The sequence below is a fragment of the Telmatherina bonti genome (assembly GCF_933228915.1).
Source record: "Telmatherina bonti genome assembly, chromosome: 11".
Taxonomy (NCBI): domain Eukaryota; kingdom Metazoa; phylum Chordata; class Actinopteri; order Atheriniformes; family Telmatherinidae; genus Telmatherina; species Telmatherina bonti.
In genome coordinates this window covers 23,677,499-23,694,777 of record NC_136629.1, presented here as the reverse complement: position 1 = coordinate 23,694,777, position 17,279 = coordinate 23,677,499, and the positions used below count along the sequence as shown (strand labels likewise).

The following is a 17,279-nucleotide window of genomic DNA, read 5'->3' as shown; positions in this document are numbered from 1 at the left end:
CAAAATATGACTAATTAGATTCTTAAAATATTGTACAACAACACATTTCCCATCATGGCAACAGCAAAACAGATTCTTTTAGCATTTTGTGTATTTATAAAGTCTAAAATAAGTTAGGAATAGACCATTTACATAAGTATTTGAGGATGAGTATTGTCATTGTGTGAAGTCCATACTAATTATTTTGAGTCCAAACGTTTCACTGCTGCCCATCTGTTTTAATGACATCAAAAAGCTACACATTTTTCTAAATCTTATTGTTGATGTTGTAAAAAGTGATTTTCAACTTCAAGGCATGGACATTGTGAAATTTAGTTGCGTAGATGCTTTTATACTTTCATTCAATTTGACTTACAAGAAGAAAAAGAAATATTCAAGCCTCAACAACATTAAGAAACACTAGTGGATGCTTAAGTACAAATGATCAAGTTAAACATTTTTACAGGTACAGTTATCAGATTACTTGAGGTGTTGGGAGAAGAAGGGATCTTAAATGAGCATTTGGAAGGGGAAAAAAAAAAAGACATACCCGCTCAGAGAGCATTTGGTATGAATCCACCACCATGGAACAACAAAGCTCCATGGTGGTGGATGGAGCTTGTTCCATCCACCACCATGGAACAACAAATAAAAACATTCAAAGAATATCCAGTAATGAGCAACGGCTGTCCAGGATGATGACCCTAAAAGGGAAACAGTCTAGCAGGACTCCTTTCATACATTGCATTACCTCAGTACTTCCATCACTTCCCCAATTTAAGCCTATTGGATACATTCTCTGTCATACACACAATTATACATGGGGTCAATTACACAGAGGGCACAGACGGCATACACACTAAAAATTGACAGGGTTGGAACCACCAAATTTATAAGTGGTCTACAGAATGAATCACACCTCAAAGAAAAATGAATAAGAAAAGCAAAATTCCTGCAATCTGATGTGGAAAAACAATTTTTCCAGAGTACTCAGTCAGAGAAAAATCCCATTTAGACACATGCTTGCAATCTGAATGAAAGGGCATAAGAAGGGGAGTAAATAGCTACATATACTCTTGGTAAATTCTGGATTTATATAGACCTAAAGGACCTGAAACACCCAGCTGAACTTGAGTGTTTTTTTCCAAGAATACCAAAAGAAACTTTGAAAGGCTTGCGGTTCCTAAGTTTAGGAAATGGTCTAAGTCATTTTTTAATAGTTTTTCTAAAACACAAAATTATGATTTCTGATAGATATATGTATTTTTGTGTTTTTAGAAAATTTTGGAAAAATAAATAACTTGGGCCGTTATTTTAGGAGGGTAATGGTTCTGAAACTTGAGGCCCCTTGTGCTGACACACACTTAAATCTTCACTTTAAACAAGTGAAAACTGATTAGATTTTAAAATAAATAAAGAAAAAAGTCTGAGTCATATTTATATTTAGAAAACTTAAATGAAACTTTTCAGAATTTAATAATTTAATCCAGATCATAGTTGTAAGAACACAAGGGTAGTTTTGAAAAGTGTCTTGACCAGAGCTTTTGTTCTCTGCTTCTGCTGCCAAACCCTGTTCTCATCAAATGTCGAGAGAAGGAGCCTCTCAAACAAGACTCAATTACAGAGTGAAAGCTGATAGACAGTCTCCTCTCTTGAAGCTTTGCCTTCCCGCAGCATGACAAACCATCATCTCTCCTCTGCCGCAGATCCAGATTACCACCAACTTTTTATCTATCTTTCTTATCTTTTTCCCCTATGGATTGTTTGCTTTATATAATATATATAAAATGTTTAATATTTTAGACAAACCACTGTTTTCTTAATGAACTGACAATGGATGTAAACATTTTAACTTATATATACCGTGCACAATTTTAAGTTTGGTGACGTGTAACATCTAAGTAATGATCCAAGTGTGCTATTGCCACTGTAACATTTACATTAGGTCATGACTGTCATACCAAAAATTTGACAAGTTTAGACCAACGTTGCCTATTCTGCTTATTATAAGTAAGTTTGAGCTTTTTTTTTTCTGTGAAGTTGCTGATAAATATTGTCAGACGAGGGTTGTCGGCTTTTGGATTTGTTTTCTTAAGTGTAATTGCTTATTTGGGCTTGCTCTGCTCCTTTTATGAAGCTCTCCTAATTTTCGCTGAGCTGTCCACAATAAAGCAATAACCTCTGGATGCAGAATGAAAAACATGAATGCAGCAGTCTTTTTTTAAATTTTTTATATAGAACTCGTTTCCACATTTCCATCTCCTTGGTTACCGCAGCTGTCTGAATTGGCACGCCCCACAAACACACAATTTCACTTGACAGAGCAACAGAGCGACAATGGCTGAGTTTTTGATTGTCTCAGAAGCAGACTACTCTCTTCTACATGCACAGCACATCTCAGCAGGTAAAAGTCTTCTCTCCTTAGAAAAAAAAGGAAGAAGTTTCACATTAATTAAATAAAGTGGAGGTTCTTTTCTTTTAGCATCCAAATAAAATCTTGCACCTGTTACATACACACAGTATCAGTTGATTAGTGATTGTATTCCCTCTCAGTCGCATGTGTTGTCTCAGCTTGACACTTCCTCCTACACGTGGTAGGTGGTACAACGGCTGTTGTGAAAGCAGGAGCTGTTTCAAAGATGGCCAAAAAAATATCCATTTCCCTAAGCTGCTCAGGACAAAAAAGAGAAATCCTGCTGGCTGAGTGACTCTGGCACCACAGCATCTTTTGTATACAGCGACACCTCTGAAGGGATCTAAAATGTTAGTGGAAATTAATACCTGCAAACTGATTCTTGAGGATTGCAAATTAAGGGTCCTGTTGTGCCAAGAACACAATTGACTATTTCATGAGCTATCAGTCTATAATGATATGACTTCTCTATGTGGATACAGTTCACTAGAGTTTTTAAGCTGCGTTAAAACAGAGCAACAAAGCAGTACATGATCAAGGCAGAGTCTGTTTGGGTTAATTGTAAGATTAGTGGGACAGGAGAAAAAAAAACAGACAAACAAAGAAGAGCTAATTAATTTCCACAAAGCAGCCAGAACAGTCCTGTGAACATAACTATTACGTAGGGGGATTGTCAGTTTATGTAATTACTGTATGTTAGTGGCATTGGTATTCTTGTCATGTGTAAACTGGAGAAGATTAATTATAAGCAAGAACAAAAATGTTTGTAGGTACAAAAAATCTGGATTTATCAAACATAAATCCAGATTCTTTAATTCAATTTAAAAATCAAATAATCAATCAAATCAAAAACACCTTAGAAAAAGAGGAGTGCAGTAAATGTTTCGGGTAATATAACTAATGATACAGATAGTGAATCAGAACATAACTCGAACATGATGCCTATGGATAAGCAGTGTCTGGATCCCAGGTTATCTCTTCAATAAGATCGGATGACCGATGATGAACTCACAGTTCAGCAAATTTTGATCTGATGTCATCTTTAGATGATGTCAAGCTCTCACCCGAAAGTCACAAGAGTCTTTTTTCAGTTTTGAAACCAATCGAGCTACTAATTGAATTAGTATATGAACAAAATTTTTAAGACGAGGACGCTGAGAATGTGACACTTGCAAAAATAATGACGGTTTTTTTTATGGTTACTTCTAGATAGTGTGTGTATAAAGGTCAGAGCTGTACTTTTTTAAAGAATATTTCTCAGTAAAAGATTGTAAATTCAACACTTTGACAAAAAATATTCTTATTCCACAATATGCACAAATCTGTCATAAAATATGAGGGCCCAGGAGTGGCTCATAAAGATTTCCTAGCGAGAAAATAATTAGCAAGGTGACAAGGTGAGACTCTGGAACAACTACAGAATGTCCTGCTTTGGCACATTTTAAGGGTAATGAGGAGAACACACCTTGCAAAGCAGGACTGTGGACTTCTCTCCAAAAATAAAACTCATAAATGCACAAAATTAGGTGGACATTTGAGATGGGTATGCAACATTAATGGAATCGCAAGAAAAAATGGGTAATCTAGAAAGACTATAACTGAAATTGTTCTTCCAAAGAATGTCTAATGCAAAAGAATAAAAAACATAATTACTATAACAACAGATTTATATTTAAATCTTCTGAAATATTAGTTGTTAATAAATATTAGTTCAATTTTTATAACCAGGTAAGATTGGCTACTGTTAACAGACTAAATATTTCATAACATTGACTATAATTTTCAGACTTAAATGCCAAATGTTCCAATTCAATAATGTTATAAAAGGTGGAATGGAGTTTGGAATGATGTCATTTACAAACAATTTACACATACATAAAAATGCATTTACTGATTGCAGTGCTTTTTCTATTATATATTTAACTTTTTCCCCTTTCAAATGAGAAAAATGTCATGTGTACAATCCATGCAGATATGACCTGATTTTGTTTTTGTTTTTTTTTTGCACCATATTTATTGATGCCTCCAAAAGCGCATTCATGCTCACACAGTTTGTGGGAATATTTTTTCTCTCATATTGCCTATTTCTTCATCAGTAGGTGTTTTAACTTCAGAAGCAGTTGCTTGGAATTGGCTGTAATAGTAGGCTCGGCAAAGTGAAGTAGATGAAACATAGTCTTGCGCATTTTGTTTGAATAGCAGGTCTTTATCATAAGAAATACAATCTGAGTAATAATAAGGGACCTGTGAGGTAGAGCCTCGTGACTAAGAATGCTACTGGTTTCATGTGAGAAAGGCCACTAACATCCCAGAAATGCTGTTTTATAGAGAGTGATGGGTCCAAAGATTTTCCAGTATTATAAAGTTACAAGTTTCTTTTGAAAAAAAAAAAAAAGTACAGTGAAAACTTGTATTATTTTGACACTTACATGTATGAACAATATAAACAAACAATCTATGATATTGTCACGTAATTTGTTAATAGGGTTTTGTCTCTGTTTTAGATCTGTTTGATGATCTTATGATGTTTGAGGTCATATTGATAAGAAATCTAAGAAAGATGTTAAAGAATTTTGAAGAGTTTGTGTCCCTGTAAAATGTATAAATACAAATTATTTGTAAAACATAAAAAAAGTTATTTTACTAATTACGTTCAAATTTTACGTCTCTCACCCTTTAACATAACTATATACTAGTCTCCTGGCACACATTTTTGTTTGATCAGATATTTAATTAATCCTGACTGTTTATGTGTTTTGGGAATCAAGCCATTATTTTTGACAGGCGGACTGATATACAGTAAATAAGCTAAATCCTGCGCAATTATCCTGAGCAACTGTTAAATGAAGTGTAGAGTCTCTGTAAGTGATGGGCAAAGGGAAGATGTAAAATGCTGCTGAGTATACATTCACACTGCACTAAAATAAGGCATCTTGTGGAGTTTGGACATTTTTTTTAACATAACATCTTTTCTTGAAGATGTTGTTTACCACAGGAATAGGTGCTGTTTCGGCTGACTGTTTAATGCCACCATTTTCTTTGGCCACAGCAGGCTAAACACAGGAGATATTGATAACGCGCTCTGAGTTGCAACTTCTTCATCTTACGTTTGTTTATTTTCAGTGTCATAGCAAAATAAATCAGCATATACGAAGAACTAAACAACACAGAGAATGAGATGCATAAATTACATAACTTCTTGTCAACAAAAAGTTTACTCCCAACCCCTCCACCTACATCCTCCGAGACAAAATGAGGCGCTCAGGTGAAAAACTATATCACGATATTATTATGTATCACAATATCTTCTTAAAATTTCTTGAAAATGATATAATAGATTATCTTGATGTCGTTTGGCCCCACATGTCATAAGGCATACAGCTAAAAAAAAGGCCTGTGCATTTCCATGCTGTTCTAGTAGTTTGTTTTCTGCTTGCCGTGTATATTACTGCTGAAGTTGCTGATATTTCGCATAGAGACATGTTATATAGGATATGTATATCATATGTATATGATATGTTATATCATAAACGGAGTGAGGGCATACAGAGTTTCAAAAAAGGAGAGAAAAAAAAATTATATTTTCTGACAGCTTTCGTCTGTAATGCTAAATTCTGGATGTATATGTGTAAAATGGTTGAAGGGATTTTACTTTGAAGACAGACTTCATTTAAAAACATGCTATTAAAACAGTTGTTTCAATAAATCAACATACAGCCACTTCTCTAATGTAGCTTTAGTTTTACCACAACAATACTTTACCTTTTACCGTACTTTACCTTCATACATGCAATTAAAGTTTTATTTTTTAAAATTGTATGACTACATACACACATACACACACACACACACACACACACACACACACACACACACACATATATATATATATATATATATATATATATATATATATATATATATATATATATATATATATATATATATGTATGTATGTATGTGTGTGTGTGTGTGTGTGTGTGTGTGTATAGGAGGTATAAATATTCCTTCTTTTTGTCCTCCTAGAAAAATTCCTTGCTTGGATAAGTCAGTGCAAAAGAAATTTTAAAAAGAATGTGTTGACTCAAATAATTGAGCATTAAGAAATATATTTGATAACTTTGGACTTTAGTTTATATTTTATTACATACTTGACATTTAAACTCATCAGCTCTCATTAGCAACTCTAATTGTATTCGACTTCTGTCAACTGTCATTTGGGAGAGTATTTATGGCCCATTTAATCCGTTAATTATCCACAGCCCAAATAATCCTTTAGCAACAAAAAAAAAAAAAAAAAACCCCACTAATACAAAATGAAAGGTAGATTTATCACATCATTCTTTCAAAGCTATAAATGGCTGAACGGGGAGGAACACCAATCAGCAAAAACAATAAAGCCATGGACAGGTGAAATGAAAAAATGGATTATTTTGTTATATTGCAGTGTTCTAGCTATAATATTTTTAGTTTTAATATGCATGTCCCACACAAAGTATTTTTGCAAAGCAAACACAACCCCTACAACAATGTCTTTTACCCAGATATGACGACATGTCCCGGCTACAGGTCAAGGAATACAAAAAGGTGATCAAATGTGCAAATGGCAAACAATGTAAAATATCTAACAGTCATCAGGAATATCCAGAAAGTTATTTCAGCTCCAGATCTCTTTGGCTTGGTTTTGTTTTTATTGTGTTTCTGCTGCAGGCTTAAGGCTGAATTGTGTTGACGGCTAGTTGGAGACAATTAGCCAAGGTCTCCACAGGCTGTAAAATGATACACACACTGTCCTGAGTAGAATTCTCGCAATTCACCCAGAGAGGGCTGGTGTTTTCTTTAAGTTACTGCCTTTCTTTTGGTTTTATCAAGCATACATATTATTTCATTTTTGTTACTAAATCTTGTGTTCATGCAATTTCCCCCTCATCTGTCCTCATTAGTTATGACCCACAAGTCAACCATAAAAATTTACTGGAACCAGCATGATTGAAGGAGATCCATAACTGGTACAAACAGAACCCAAAGAATCAGCCTATAGTGCCAAAGTGCCAGAAAACACAAGTCTCTGCAGCGGCCCCATGCATGTGTTAAATTGGGAGCAACATTGAAAGTTACACTCAGGAAGATGCTTTCACAGTTTGAGTTGGCAGTATTGCTTTCACATGAATTCACCAAAAATTAAAAATCAAGTGTTCTAAGAGGGTATGACTCTTTTGCAGCTTTAGAAAATAGTTTGTTCATTACAGTCAATCATTGATCAGTTATGACCACAAGACACAATGACAGGAAATTTGTGTTCCATGCACTGACAATCATGACAGCAAGAGACTTCCTCAGCTGAGAGAATATGTATATTATTCATGCAACTAAAGGATGGATTTTATCTGTCAATGTCAGATAAAAACATCGGGTAATGTCAGGTAAAAAACGTCAGGTTGTTTTTTGACAAGCACAGAAAATAATACCATTGTGAATCTGTGAAATTGTTAACTGTAAATCTGATCTTGGCCAGGGTCAATTTTATCCCTTAACATGAATGGGTCACGGTTCCAGCTTTTAGTTTAACATGTATTTGTATGTATTAATATGTTTTATGTTTAATTTTCTGTTGTTTTGGATTCAGCCAGAAACTTGTAGTCCCCTAAGAAGCTACAGGAGGGCTTGCAATGTAATAATACTAATACTATACTATCACAACAGGAATGACTGAAGTTTTTACTCTTAGCCTGTTTTACTTTTTATTAAAGATACCAGTACTCAAAGATAAATACTACCATTCAGACTTTACACAGACCAAGACTTGAGCATTTGTCAGACGAATAAATTATCATAATAAAAGTGCACTGGTATGATGTACATTCACACATTTATGTTTTCATGGTTGATGCACGGTAATAAGCATTGGCACGCACACAGAATTGGCCCCGTTCTGCAGGAGCAAATGTTTGTTCTTTTTATAATTTGTGCAAATGAATAATGAATGAGGATAAGCATTACCAAACAGTGTTCTACATTAAATAGGTGGCTTGTAGAATGTCCTTTATTTCTTTTAGTATAGATTTAACCTGTGGGGAATAAATCTTTAATGATGCGTTGTGAGTTAATCTAACATCTTTTTGCTGGACCACTGCTGCCAAACTGCAGTAGCACTGATGACAAACTTACCCTCAGGTGCATCTGCATCACATATTCTCGTAGTGCCGACAGTGGTATTTCCAGACGTAGGACTTGTTGAGGGCATTGGACTCTGATTGAAAAATACAAATGTCATGTTAATGTTAAAAAAATCTCTTTAGGCAAAACAATATAACTGGGTTTCTGATGACAAAACAAGCTTTTGCAATTACTAAATAAAAAAAATAGACACTACTCTGACCTTCACAACTATTGGTTTCTCGAATGTTAGCTTTCAATAAGAACATAAAATACAGACTTCATGAAAAATACTGAAGTTTAAGGTGTATATAATAGTTTCTTAAATATTTGTCAATTAATCCAACAGGCCTACTAGAAAAAACTCAGGAGAGCACAGACCTCACTCAAGCAGCTCATTTCTACTCATATTATGAAGGATCCTCTTAAAAATTCTTGTGTTCACAATACTTTCCAGATCTCTCATAAAATTTAATGGAATGTAGGTTAGATGAAGACACATTTTCAGAAAAAAAAAAAAAAAAAAAGAAATCGATAGATCAGTTCTGTTATATGGTCAGATGGTATAATCCTTACAAAACACACACACACTCAAATCCCAATTTTGTCTTAAATAAAAGTATTTTTGAGAACATGTCCTTCACTTGCCAGCAGTAACATATTATTAAAACTCAGTGCTTGCTCAGCCTTAACCACATATTTAACAATGCAATTGCTTTTATATATTTTGATTTAGATTCCACTCCGAAAAGAGCTAATCTTCACAATTAATCGTGATATTGATTTTAGATTACATTATTTCAGATTTAGAGTCTTTAATATCCACTTTATTGAGTTTTCACTTTATGTAGCTGGCAAGAACGGCAAAAGGAAAGTTGAAAACACTGTAGGTTAAAAAGACACCAGCAGTGAAGAATAAGTCATGTTTACCTTGTGACTCATATAGACCTAGCTCTAAAATAATTTTCAGCAAAATAGGACTTTTAAGCTAAACACCGCCACAGTTTATTTAAATGATCTAGTTTAAAATAATTCTTTTTTTTTTTTTTTTTTTTTTTAAAGAAGACAACGCATACAAAGTTGCATTAAAGGCAAATGCACACACCCACACAGAGAAAGAGCGGCGCTCCATCAGATCACACAAAGGGTATACTGTCAAACAACAGATCCACACAGCAAGAGCCACATCGTCTGACAGATAGACAGAATTCTCAAAGAACAATAGTCTAAAAGCCCAGCTTTCAGTCCAAAGAGACTTCACTACTGCCTACAACAAGCTGGACTGAAATGGTTTGAACCCACTGACTAACTGACACGGCCTTCATAAAAAATTTTTTAAAAGAACTCTCCCTTAGAGCAAGCTTGTATCAAAAACCCAGAAATACAAAGAAAGGTACATGAATTTTTTCCTCACCTGTACAAGGTATTTCTGGCTGCCATACATGACATATTGAGGGGCCAGACTGTAGATCATGTAGCTGGTGTGTAGGACAATCAAGAGAAGAATCATGCAGAGGAAAAGAAGAGCCTGGGGACGTGTTCTCTTAGGTCTGATTTTATACAGCTAAAAAGAAGAGAACATAAATGTTCTATTAATTTTGTATTTCATAAGTTTGAAGGTAAAACCAGAAACTTGGATTTTTCTTACTCTGATCCAGAAGAACCAGATGCCCATGTTGCGAATGCCGGCCATGGATGTGAGAACAAAGTACATGGTGATGACAGTGATCAGGATATAATCCAGAGGGAAAACCTTTGACACAAGGGACAGAGGTCAGCTATATCTGTCTCATACACATCCCAAATAAACCACAGCTTTCTAAAAGGCTTTGTTGTTAATCAGTTGCTGGTTTCAACGGAATGATGTTATCCACTCTATTTGATCCTGCAGTAAATATGAAGACCATCTGAGAAATCAGTATCTATACAGACATAATAATTACTTATGATCACAAACAATTATTATAGTCTATAACCTGAAATCTATAGATTTAACCAAAAATCCAGGGCCTAAATATTACCCACAGAACAGAACTCACTTTTTATGTGAAGCACTTAATTTGTTAAATACCACGGTCATACATCTAAGCACTGGTCTTAGACGTTTAATCAATGCCAATATCTGTGAAGTAATTCTTTATTGGTCTGAGCTGTCTGTCATTACTCCTTCAATATCAGCTGTAGAATACCAAGTTCAACAGAGCAAGTTATATTCTATGTCTGTGTTCAGTGGCAGAAGCCTATAGGGAAATGAGGGTCGAGCTTTGATATTTCTGTCAAGCTCTACATTAAACACACCACATACCACTCGGACTTTATAGTGATTTAATAACAGTCCTAGTTTTAAATAGGATAAAAATACATTTTAGATATATTTAATGAAGCTGAAGATATATTTTTCAGCTTTCTTTCTACAAAAAACCAAAGTAGACTTCTGGACAAAACGAAAGGATTAGATTATTTGATCTGCATTAACACATTACAAGGCATAACAAAGACAAAAAAAAGAAAAAAATGTGATTCACTTGAATGTCTCAATGACTCAAAGAAACTATCCTTAAAAATAATATAAAATGTCTGTTTTCATGGCATAGTCATAGTGACTTGACTTCAAATGATTCATTAGTCAGCATTCATCCATTTACAACTTGTCCAAAGTTTAATTTAGATCATTTCCTGGAGGCTGTAGCCAAAAAAAGAAGAAAACAAAACAACACCTCAAAAAGCATAATGCTTTGCTGTCTCACTTACATATCAATAAATTTAATTATCACACTCCAGTTGACAGATGTGTATAACTTCATATATGCAAACTACATGAACAAAAAATAATTGTGAATAATGAAGACTGGATTTTGCTTTCAGCTGCTACATATTGGTATTACTTCTGAAACTCTGGTAAACAGTGCAAGAACATTACAGAAAGGAGATGATTGTAGTTTTAAATAAATTTTCATAAACTTGTTGAAATTCAGTAACAGTGATTTATCCTAAAACTGCAACCTAAGGCTGTTCAGACTGCAGAGATTGAAACAATTTAGAAATGTGATCGACAGGATAATTCTTTTGAAATGCACTAACCTGCAAGTTATTGTTACTTTGTGATGGTGCGATGATGAAGGTTTTGCCTTTATGTTTATATGTTTTTGTTTCTTTGCTATTTTGTACATGACTTATTACCTGAGTTTTTCCACTATGATTAATGGGTCTTTAAAAGCATCTGTGCCACATATTTAAATTTGTTGGTTCATTTTTTTGTAAAAAGTCCTAACATCATAATTGTGTAAATACAACATGTACAATTCATGTCCACAATTTAATATCCATAGTGCTCCTACTTGTTTTGATTATGCAATCACTGCAACGCAAATAATTTTCTCTACTGCATTCCTTTGGAAAATTCCCCATTATTTTTGTTCAGAATGTAAATGTGGATTGATATTCACTTATAAAAATTTTCCTTCAAAGCATTTTCTAAAGCTTTGGTTACTTATTACTTAAAGTGTTACCATATTAGTGATTTTAATCGCATAACTTATAATGGCAAGTTCTTGTAACTGAGCAGAGCTCCAGGATATTATAGCACAAACGCACTATTTTAAAAGGTATTGCATTTCCATCTGAAATGGAAATGCAGCTTTGATAAAGCTTCTAAATTATGCTTCACTTGGGATAATGAAGATGGAAACAAGAAAATATGGTTTTAAGCACATCCTAATTAAGTATAATCATCTCTTTGGCATGATATATGAGAGGATACTCACGGGTTGTAAGGCTAAAAGAAGTTCATTTAGAGGATTGGTTAGGTTGGTGCCAAAGATTATGAACCCAGAGCTGATGCCAGCAGAGTGGAGAGCTTTATCCAAACTGAAAAACAGAAAAAAGATTAGATTTATATGTATATGTGTGTGTGCGTGTCTGTGTGTGTGTCTGTGAATACAAAAGAAAAAATGAACCCCTCCACCCCTTTTTTTAGACATAAATCCCATCTTAGATGCCATCACCAACTACTAGGTGGAAATTATGACTTACTTTGAAATAAACAGTGTAATTGTGAACAGCAGTGCAACCAGGATGAACAAAATCCCCAGTATTATCTGCAAACAAATAAAGACAAAAAAACAGTAAGTCACTGCATATTAAGTATTAGAAAAAAAAATTCTTCTAAATTTTTCCACCAAGTCAACAAGAGCAACCTTTCTGTCAAGTCTTTTGTCAAGATGAGGCCATATGGCATGGAAGGCCAGTTTGGCACCGTTACCTTCAGTGACATGGGTCAGCAAAAGCACAGCCCAGACAGAGCAGGGAGATTGAAACTAGGGAGAAGATGGTGGGTGGCAGCCAAACAGGCAATAAATCCTATGAACTGCCAGCCTTCAAGAAAAACTTTATGGTAGAAGTGTCTCATACTAGCCATTGTGAAGAAAAACAGCAAGTGAGCATTTATGGAAGAACATAATGGCTAAAATACATTATGTTGCAAATATGTAAAAAGAGATGTTTTAAAGATTTTATATATATATATATATATATATATATATATATATATATATATATATATATATAAACCCATCAATGTTTAAGATGGTTAGTAAGTCATTACTGCTCACCACAAGCGCTGATACCAAAGGAGCATCATGCATCTGAGAGAAATCGCAATCATTTTGCTTATCTCTCTATACCAGTCTTTAGCATACAGTGAATTAATCTTCCAACTCATTACAGTTCAAACTTGTCACTGGAGACTGCCATTAGCAGCCAACCCCCTTGGTTAAAGACAAACTGCTAGAGACAGTGGTTTAAAATGTTTGTGCAAGCTTGCAGTGAAGTAAAACACTGGGAAATGAACAACAACAGCAAAAAAATTGAATGATGAGCAACTGAAAATGGTCCCATCTCTAATATAGAAGAATTATTAAAAACAGCAGGACACATCTTAACGATGAATTGTCATTAATGAGTGATAATCACTGTGGGTGTATAAAAAGCATATATACTGTCATGTAAACTCTGTGTCCACCTTAAAGTGTATTATGGTTGCATAAAGTACAATAACGACAGGAGGATGTGAAGTGCATAGCAATGAATCACCACAATAACAATCTGCCATCAATTTTAGTTATCATATATTAAATCCAAAGCCTAGCAGGAAGTAAGTGAGAAGACAAATAATATGTAAAGCTTGAAGATATAAGATTTAAATAAATGGCATCATAGATTTGTTGCCAAAGGCCATGTTTTCTTTTTAAACCAAAGCTACATTTCAGAAACCTTTTTTTTAGTTCAGTGTCATCCAGTGGTTAATTAACTTGTAGAGAAAAAAGATCATATTTCTGTGACTCAGTCTGACTCTTCTATACTCTTCTAGTATAGTTCTTTAAAACGGACCAAAGAGGAAAAATATGCAAAACAAAATCAGTTTACTTGGAAACTATTTATGCATAACTGTGCCAAACCCAAAGAAAAATGTTAATCAATTTCTGTGAATCTGTATTATTTCAACTGGGCTGTGGTTTGCTGTTATTAAAAATAGCTCTCTTCCTTGTTTCATCTTGTCTATTGCAGAGCATAACACAGGAAAGACAAGTGAAGTGAGGGGCCTACTCCAGTTTACAAAAACTGGTAGTAATTTAAGTGAATAGAAAGCTCTCGACAAGTAAGTATAAATAATACAATGTCTGATTTAAGGCTATAAGCTCTGCTGCAGATAGCATGGAAGCCACATTCTGACCTATTTTTTGGCCAAAGCACTTCTAGTAAGAAACCTGTGTTTAAATCTTGAAACAAAACAAAACAGATGACTTTTACTGATGACCTGATGCTTTGCTCTGGAAAAATGAGAAGAGAAAGAAAATAAGAAAATTTGTCAAATGTCAATGTTATGTGCCAAAAAATATCCCACTTTACAAAACATCTTCTATGAATCAGTGACCAACATGTGTTGCTCTATAAGCTTGGTTTCGCTTATCAGTCCATCACCACCGTTTTGTTTTTTTTTTCCTCTTGGACTGGTTTGGACTGTTTTAATTTTTGGCTTTTCTTTAAGTGTTAAGGAGGAGTGTTATAACCAAAAAGCAATCATATTACGACGGCACATGTGGGGTCCAGCTACTGGCCACACACTCATACAGTAATAAAATCAAAGATAAGTTTGTGGATGTTTTGGTCTCTCCCTTGAGAAAACAATAAGCCTGAGAAAAACGACTCCCTCAGAAACCTCACGGTAAATTAGGTGAAGAGACTACCCATGGGAATCGTGTAAAGTAGAGCTGAGAGTAAATCTGGCGCAGTCCAGATCAGAACTTGAGCATAAAGACACAGCTGATTAGGAGGTAGCTGAAAAACAAACAATAACTAAAGAATTTCTAAATGACAACTAATAATTGTACAATGAGTCATTAAATCAACTTCTGCTTTATACAGCAATAAAACTCAACTTTATGAAAAGAAAGAATGACCACATCCGGAGCACATTCTGCCAAGTAGATCCAATACACACATCAACATAATTTGCTTTCTTATAAAATAGTGTTGACGCCGAACATACTATTTACTCCTGTGAATAGGAGCCAATTCCATAATGGAGACTCACCTTGAAAGGTCTGAGAGCACTGCCAACTTTAGTGCAGCAGTTCCTCTCTGCAATTTCCAGGTGTCTTCCCCGACGCTGGAGCACCTGCAGTTTGCCCTCTAGTTCCTGTAGGTTGTTTCTGTCCCTCGAGGACAGAGGACGTCCATCTTTACACTAACAAAAAGACAAACAAAAATCTCAATACATTAGTAAACACACATGTACATAATTTATGTGCTATCTTATCAACTATTTTCCATGCATTCCTGCACTAGTACATCTAATATGACACTGCAGGAATTTTATGAGGGTATTTCAAACAAAGTGCATAATAAGGGAAAAATACAAGTAATTAACCTTAGCAGTTACTGCATAAAATATCAATTAAAATGGACTTGACATTTAAATAAACAGTTATTTATGTCAGAAAGGAGAAGTGAAGCATAAAAATGGTTGCAATCTAGAAGTTCAGGTGTTATTAGTCTGACAGGGCAAAAACTACATAAAACACACTAGAAGAAATATTTTTTCTTCATTATTATGAGAAACACTGAAACTTCTCAAATTCTACAAAGTTTTTGTTTTATGTTTTTCTTGTTTCCTATGACTGCAACTTTATAGATCTGGTTTCAAATAATGTGATCTATGCAATGAATAAATGAGGACCGACAAAGTCACTGGTCATTGGCTGCTTGCATTAGAGAGGCTGGTTTACAAAGGCAATACTAAACTTATATAACAGCATGCAAAGACGGAGGGAGATAAAAACAGAATAAATAAACAGAAGTGAGTGGTTAGCCCAGGGTATGCTTGTGAAGCTTTAAATTATTGCATTACTGTTCACAATGTGAAGATAAGAGAAAAAGACAGACCAAGAACTTTATATTTACCAATATAAAGTTCTTTTATGTGCACACGATTCCATCTTATTTAAAGACTTCTAATGAATCTTTACTATTTTCTTTGAGTTTATGTCACCTGTATGCTGTAAGAACTTCCAGTTATCTTCACTCTCACCTTGGATTTAAGCTTTCCTATCTGATGCTCAACATCTTCAATGTCCTCTGTGTTTTCCAGGCGTTCATACTGCACACTCCGTGTTCCTTTTATCAGATTCAGAGGCATAACAGACATGCCATATGCCTGAAAGACAGTGCAAAACTACCATTATAATCACACATTATTGTCAGAGCAGGGTGGCACATATGGCACATGTACCCACCCACACATTGTAACTCCTGCCTGATGGCAAAGCCATCACAATGTGGAACATGACAACAGTCAAATGAGGGTAAGCAAACACACACACACACACACACACACACACACAGAGCAAATCATAGTTCCTGGCCTCTCAGGCTATGTCATTTTTGGTGGAGGGAAAAAAGATTAAAATGGTGGAATCTATAATTGTGCTGAGGTTTATTGAAGAATTTTCTGCAACCATTTTGTGTAGATATCAGTGCCTTATATCACCCTAATGCATTTACAGCTTAACAGTGCCCCCATGTGACAGCTATACTATGTACCAGCACACCAACATTTCAAATATGTTCATTTCAGAAAGAAGAAATTGAATTAGAGGTAGTGAGATCAAGGCACCCACTGAATTATATAAGTTGATATTTAAATAAAAACAAGTAAACATACTCTCTTGAATTACATGCACAGACTGTTTAAATAGACAATGACAGAAACATAGACAGGAGCAGCAACACAACACATGAGCACAATTTAAAATAAAACTTTGGACTTAGTGGTCCTCAATCACCATAAGGGGTGTTTGAACTTGTTTTTTAAAGCTCAAGGACATCTTTAATAACGGGAAACAGGCTGATCAATAAAAGTGAGAGTAAAAGCAACATGCCATGCTTTTTCTGTGCTGTGTCATTTTTACAAACTTACAGAGGCGTCACTTTATGGGTACATAATAAAACCAACGGTCTTTCGGTACTAAGATACTTCCAGCCTTTTCAAAACATGCTACACATTTTTTTCAGCTTTTCAAAAGAGGGAACATACGGGGTTATATTTTTTTCTAAAACAACTTTTACTAGTTTTTGAGTGTTAGGTAGCATTAAGAGAGCCGTGTGGGATACTAAGTCAGGCTACACTATTATTAGTCTCTGCTGTGGATCTCTGCTACGGGCGAATGTCGCC

The 17,279-nt window shown here is 34.7% G+C and overlaps 1 protein-coding gene across 1 annotated transcript in view; it reads right to left on the bottom strand.

Moving 5' to 3' along the window:
• The window catches only part of lmbrd1 (LMBR1 domain containing 1), a 60,569-nt gene that overhangs the window by 10,770 nt on the left and 32,520 nt on the right, over positions 1-17,279 (bottom strand). Inside the window, exons 8-14 of the mRNA XM_079248490.1 lie at positions 16,137-16,262; positions 15,141-15,293; positions 12,581-12,645; positions 12,313-12,415; positions 10,197-10,301; positions 9,963-10,112; positions 8,561-8,642 (exon numbers count right to left, since the gene is read on the bottom strand). Coding sequence (XP_079104616.1) covers positions 8,561-8,642; positions 9,963-10,112; positions 10,197-10,301; positions 12,313-12,415; positions 12,581-12,645; positions 15,141-15,293; positions 16,137-16,262 — 784 coding nt within the window. The remainder of the gene's footprint in view (positions 1-8,560; positions 8,643-9,962; positions 10,113-10,196; positions 10,302-12,312; positions 12,416-12,580; positions 12,646-15,140; positions 15,294-16,136; positions 16,263-17,279) is intronic.